Source organism: Lates calcarifer, linkage group LG21, assembly GCF_001640805.2.
Source record: "Lates calcarifer isolate ASB-BC8 linkage group LG21, TLL_Latcal_v3, whole genome shotgun sequence".
Taxonomy (NCBI): domain Eukaryota; kingdom Metazoa; phylum Chordata; class Actinopteri; family Centropomidae; genus Lates; species Lates calcarifer.
In genome coordinates, this window is record NC_066853.1 from 21,858,147 (window position 1) to 21,864,561 (window position 6,415).

At 38.8% G+C, this 6,415-nt stretch overlaps 1 protein-coding gene across 2 annotated transcripts; it reads left to right on the forward strand.

Moving 5' to 3' along the window:
* The first annotated feature begins 832 nt into the window (after positions 1 to 832).
* Positions 833 to 5,131, forward strand: eif3k (eukaryotic translation initiation factor 3, subunit K). 2 transcript variants are annotated; one of them, XM_018660549.2, is made up of 8 exons: positions 833 to 1,019; positions 1,493 to 1,591; positions 1,962 to 2,082; positions 3,014 to 3,091; positions 3,478 to 3,544; positions 3,729 to 3,806; positions 4,628 to 4,753; positions 4,992 to 5,131. In XM_018660549.2, the coding sequence occupies exons 1-8, from the start codon at positions 958 to 960 to the stop codon at positions 5,021 to 5,023; spliced, it is 663 nt and encodes a 220-aa protein (XP_018516065.1). In that variant the 5' UTR covers positions 833 to 957; the 3' UTR covers positions 5,024 to 5,131. The 2 variants fall into 2 exon arrangements, with proteins under 2 accessions (XP_018516065.1, XP_018516066.1); XM_018660550.2 differs by having other exon boundaries at positions 3,017 to 3,091.
* The last annotated feature ends 1,284 nt before the right edge of the window (positions 5,132 to 6,415 follow it).

The following is a 6,415-nucleotide window of genomic DNA, read 5'->3' on the forward strand; positions in this document are numbered from 1 at the left end:
ATGCCTTGACTAGGTGGGTATTATAACCCGAGAACAAATGTTTGCTCATTTCTAATGGTTTTAGCTTGCTGCCAATTCAATTAATGATGGTTTTAATGCTGCAGTTCCACACTAAAGACTTCTGAATGTTTTTATTAATGAAAGCAAGAACCAATAAAGTTAACATATGAGAGGGAAATAACAAATGACACATACACACACATATTAATATAACAATACTACTGTACAAGGGCAAGAACTTATAAAACAATTAAAAAAAAAACACACATTACATTAACATTGATCATCTCTTCGGACTGTAATTGTAGAACTGTAAAATTTGGAGTTGTACCTAAAATAAAAATGAATTCAACAATTAAATGGTCTTTTCGTAAGTCATACATTTTTGATTTCCGTTTTGTCCTTTTACTATGAAAATATTTCCCGAAAGTAGTAATCTGCTATCCTGCGTGCATTGACGTTTACTTTACTATTTTAACGTGTTCCAGTCATAGACAGTTCATCACTGTGACGACTGTGCACAGTAGTGTTTTCCGCCCTCCTGTGGTCATAATTTGAACTGCAACAAACCAAATCGTAAAATCCGCCTCGCACATAACAGCACACTAAGACTTCCGGTAAATACTTTCAAAATACATTGACAAAACTAAAGAAAGAAAAGAAAGGAAAAAGAAATGGTCACAGAATCATCGATTATAAAATACACTAAAGTCACCCGTTTTCAGGCGACGGTTATGTGACAGTTTCTGCATTACTACAGTATAACATAATTTGCACGGCTACCTCGTAGCGGTCCCTGGATAGTTTGGGTCCGTGCTAGTTCCGTTCCACTTGTGCGTCGCTCTTTCCGGTCCGACCCTTTTCTCCCTCCGCCCCGGTGCATTCCTAACCCCGAGGCCCACGTGCGGATTTAATTCGGATTTTCACCCTAAAATTTGCTGTAAAGAGTTGGACCAAATGTCGTCGTCTTTCGAGCAGATGAGGGCGAACGTGGGGAAGCTCCTGCGGGGCATCGATCGGTACGAATATTCCTCATTACGGAAAGATAACCCGGCGGCCAAGCTAACGATAGCTTAGCCTGTTTGCTAACGTTTAAGCTAACTTTAGCTTGGTCTGCTCGAGTTAACTGCTCCCGTTTAAACATTTCAAGATCACAAAACGAGAATTTTTATCTCTGTGTCATGATATTCATTTACATTAGAGAGCCATGTGGTCTTCTGAGTAGATGATAGTCGATCTTTCAACCCCAGGTAAATGTTAATGAATGAAAACTGATGAGCAACGCTGACATGTATAAAAGAAGACGCGCATATTCAGGACTGTTGCAACATTACTCTTGTCCTCTATGATATTATTTTCACTTACTGACCAAGTCCGAGATAAATAGTAGCTCAGTGTCAGTTTCTTTTTCACAGCTGCTTTAATCATAACACAGTAACGCTGAAGTCATCTACACTTATTTCATAGCTAATGGTTTTGTCTCTCCTCTCAGGTACAACCCAGAAAACCTTGCAACGCTGGAGCGATACGTGGAGACACAAGCTAGAGAAAACGCCTACGACCTGGAGGCCAACCTGGCTGTCCTGAAGCTGTAAGTTACACTGTCGCTGCATGGGAAACCAAGACTTAAACTAGCCGTCATACAAACATAGGTACATAATGTTAGCTGCCAGGAAAGTTAGTTTAATTGGCCATTGATTTGAGAATTATCTGGAACCTCTCTGAAAACATTCTAAGGACTGTCAAAGGAACCTCAGTGGTGGATGACAGTAAGGAGATTAATTTGTTTTCTTTGCTTTCCCACTGTTTTCTGATGCTGTTAGTTCACAGGATTAAAAAAGGGTTAAAAAAGCAAGTTAAAGTAACATTTATCGTTCACAACACACATATTAGTTTCAACTTTGTTGTGCCAGCGATGTGAAGTTAAGAAAGCTCCTCTCATAAAATCTCTCCCTCTGCAGGTACCAGTTTAACCCTGCCTACTTCCAGACTCAGGTGACCTCACAGATTCTGCTAAAGGCTCTGACCAACCTGCCACACACCGACTTCACTCTCTGCAAGTGCATGATCGACCAGACACACGTATCCTTTTGGTGCTGTTTCATCTATCTACAGTAATGTCATCTGACACTTGTACTCTGGTCACCTCCATCTGCTCATATGTGTACAATTTACTGTGACACTGACAATGCAACACAGATCAGTAGTTGTTTAGTCAGATACAGGTAGGGCCGGGCAATTTAACTCTAATTAAATCAATATAATTTTATATTGTAATATAAAATGATACAAATTGTCCTCGGTGAAATATAACAAACGGTCATAGATGTTTGATATAATTAGTCTCCTTGCTACCTTGCTAAGATAGCATGCACAGAAATGAGTCATGATCTGCCAATCACATCACAGGAATAGAGGTATGCATTGCACAAGTTAGGTTTTAGATTGGTTAGGTTAGATTTTGTCACCATAATTGTTGTTCTACCTCAGTTTTTGAAATGTTCCACTGTTTGACAAGTGTTTGTCACATTGTCACCACCAACCACAATCAACTGTTTTTTTCAAATTTCACCCGGGAGCAAAAATCTGCCTTTAAACTCAAAAGAAATAAAGATTTGACATTTATCATGACAATTATCTGTACTGACTGCTAAGACAATTTTTATTTTGATAGCAGTTTTGGCCACATCACCCAGATGTAGGTATAGGTTGATCTTTCTGTCCTGCTTTAGGCAAATATCCAGTGAGTCATTACTTACTTAATTACTTTTTATTATGTTTTTTTGAGACCTTACTTACCTATCTACATCTTTCACAGATAGGATTATGAGTGCAACAAGTAGGGAAAAAAAAACATTATCCCCATGATGAGCTCGTATCTGCTGTCAGTGTGTAACCACAGGGGGTGAAATATAGTGTCACTTTGCCAGGGTGTGTTTAGATTGGTCCAGACTGTGGGAGGCTGAGAGGGTATGTCTTTGGGTCGGGGGGCATTTCCTTGACTACAGTGTCGCAGCAAGAGGAACGTCCCATCAGACAGATCCTCTACCTGGGGAATCTGCTGGAGACATGCCACTTCCAGAGCTTCTGGGTAAGACACACACACACACACACACACACACACAGATTGCAGTTATGTACATGTTTACTAAATTACTCTTTCTTAGCCTGAACATGCTCAACAGCATGTTTATGTACTGATGCAAAAGTCAGTCAGGTCTTTTTTTTCAACAGCTACATATTAGAAATGTTTATACCACTGTTTTTATATCAAAGGAAATTTTAATATTATGCAACAAAATGAAATTATACTGTGAGCTTAACAGTGTCTGTGTCATTGAATCTGTTGTACCTGTGATTAACAAAGCAACAGACACTGATCAGGTTTTATGATGATGACTAATCCATCATTGACTGTCCTTATTACAACATCTGTGTTCTTCTTGTCCTGATACCTCTTCCTTGTCTTGATGACAGACAAGTCTTGAGGAAAACAGAGAGCTCATCGACGGTATTACTGGTTTCGAGGACTCTGTTCGCAAGTGTGAGTATCATGTTCTGACTAACCACAGTGGACAGTCAGTCTTTACAGTAAATACAAGCAGCTGATTTCCTTTAACAAACAACCACACCCAACCTGAAAAGATGTATATTATATGAACAAAATGAATCTTTATTTAAACGCTATCTCGACTTTAACGTCATCTGTTCTTCTTCTTCTTCTTCAGTCATCTGTCATGTAGTGGGCATCACCTACCAGACCATCGAGCACCGGTTACTGGCTGAGATGCTGGGAGATCCGCTGGGTAAGAACTTTGACCTAAACTGAATCTAAATTTCTGACTCAGTGAGCAGGTGAACAGATTCTCTCAAAAATGGAAATCAAACATTATTTTGGAACAACACTGTTGAAGAATTTCTCTCCAATGTGTTGCACTTGTGTAGTTTGGTTCATTTTCACTCCTCATCCCAAACCAGCACCATAGGTTTAAATCTGTAGACTGTCCTGGTCTTCCATCACGTGAAGCCACTGTCTTAATTATTTTCTTCTAATGTCATCATCTTGCTGTAAGATGAACCCTTGACCAACCTGTCTTCCTTTGGTACTTGCCTTTTTCTCGCCGTTGTGATAATGTGACAATATACAGTATTAGGAAACTTCCTGCAGGAAAGTACTGTCCTAATAGTGTATCACAGGGTGTAGTAACACAACACAGCTGCTTTCATTAACTTGCTGTAAGTTGTTATCCCATTACTTGATCCCTGAAGATTGTCTAACTCTGACATTTACATTATTTTTCAGTTTTGATGACTCTGAACTTTTATTAGTTTTTACCTTGGGCAGTTTTCAGCTGACCTTTGTACCATTAAGGTTATTCACTGGACTTGAGCTGCTTTAATTTCAATAAACACCTGAAAAATGTGGATGTGACACACTCTTGAAAACACAGTAACTCTGTGATAGAAACTTCATCCTTCAATAAGTTCCCCCTTCAGAAAAGATGATCTGATTTAACTTTAAAGGTCCACTAGTCAGTGTTTATATTTTATGTTGACACTAAAGCAAAAGAGAGCACCCACTTTCTAAGACAATCCTAACTGACTCTCTCTCCCTCCGTTTATCCAGACACACAGGTGAAGGTGTGGATGAATAAGTACGGCTGGACGGAGAACGAGGACGGGCAGATCTTCATCTACAACCAGGAGGAGAGCGTGAAGCCCAAGAACATCGTGGAGAAGATCGACTTTGAGAGTGAGTGCTGCCACTTATACTGATAAATGAGGAAATATAGTAGACACTGAATCAAGTTTGGTGACTAGAGTTTAAGAGATCCTAACACTCACATGGATTTAATCCAGTCAGTCATCTCCCAGGCATGTCTGGTGTTTTGAATTATTTGATTCTGTTACTGGAAGTGAAGTCAAATATTTATCTTCTTTCTCCGTTTTCTCCTCTTTCTCTCTTGCACTTCCTGCTTTTCTTTTCACAGGTGTATCCAGTATCATGGCTACATCTCAGTGATCCAAAACACACACACAAATACACACATACACACGCATCAGTCATGACAGATTCATTCACGTCTTTCATAATCACGCTTTTCTCAATAAAAGTAATTTATCATTCACAGCCTGTGTCTGTGTTTTGTTCTTCGTGCTGCTCTCTGAACATTTTGTAGCTTCGTCACTACAAAGTTGTAACACAACATGTTAACACTCGCAGCGGAAATGTTTGCAAGTTCTTCCCAGAAATTATTTAACATCCTTGTTGATCCATGTGGTATCAGGGTGTTGGCTGTAAACTCTATCAAGCAAAATAAAAAACTGACATAAGTCAGGTCTGCTGGGCTTAAAGCCACTGCTTAGTCATCATGTTAGGTGTTGCCTAATGGATGTTTTTGCACTGTTTTCCTGTATGTGGAGTGTGTGATGTTTTCAAAGATGATGGGATGGGTGATTTCCCATGTTTCACATGTGCACCAAGAAAATAAAAAAGTTTGCTTCTGTGACTGAGCAGGAGAGATTGTGTCAGGATGACAATTTTAACTGAATGTCTTAGTTTCTCCACAGCTACAAAGGCTGACAGTTATACCCTCACATTAGAGTCTGTCTGGTCAAATCCTCAGGAGCAACTCTGATCAGTAGCGCCACGTGTGCAATATTTATGTGGAAAAATAACAGTTTTTTTTTTTTTTTAAGGAATTGTGACTTTAATCTCAAAATTCTGAGAAAAACAAATCTGACTTAAGAGTCACAAGTGTTTTTTAATAAATTATTTTTTCACATGTGGCTGTGATCCTCCCCTTTGAATCTCAGTATTCTGAAGTCAGAGTTCTTCCTTTAACTCTGAATCATCACATTTTCACGTGCAGTGTTCAGAGCTGTCACTCTTGGGTCATCACCTACAGATGTCAAAATCTGCCGTCCATGGGTGAGGAACAGTTTTAAATTCTGGGCTGAGTGTTGTCCTCTGATGAGATAGACAGATTTTAATGTTATATGGTCTCAAGTATAAGGTTGTAGGAAAGAATAGAGCAATACTTCACTGTAGTGAAGCACAGTTAAAAGAAAAACACCACTAGAGGTTTAATAGTGACTGTAAATTTGAATAAACACAAAACTGAACATTATATCATTCACAATAAAAAAAAAAATCCATTGCAGGTATTTGTATTAGATTGCATTACATTCACATCAAACCAGCCGGACTGAGTGGTAATGATGTAAGTCAGAAATCACTCAGGAGGAAATCTGAAGTGCAGTTTTACTTTAACAGCCAAATTGTTAAAATCATGTACAACAATGAAAAAAAAAAAAAAATCTACTTCCTGGCTTTTAAAGGAGTAGTTCGACATTTGGGGAAATGTACGCAAAAAAAGTTTACATCAAGAGTATTTATAATCCCTGCTCTGAG

Bases quoted from the DNA above. Each gene is read 5' to 3' on its own strand.
- eif3k (XM_018660549.2), top strand. From the start codon at position 958: ATGTCGTCGTCTTTCGAGCAGATGAGGGCGAACGTGGGGAAGCTCCTG. The intron at 1,020-1,492 runs GTACGAATATTC...CTCTCCTCTCAG, and splicing joins CTCCTGCGGGGCATCGATCG to GTACAACCCAGAAAACCTTG. The intron at 3,545-3,728 runs GTGAGTATCATG...CTTCTTCTTCAG, and splicing joins CGAGGACTCTGTTCGCAAGT to TCATCTGTCATGTAGTGGGC.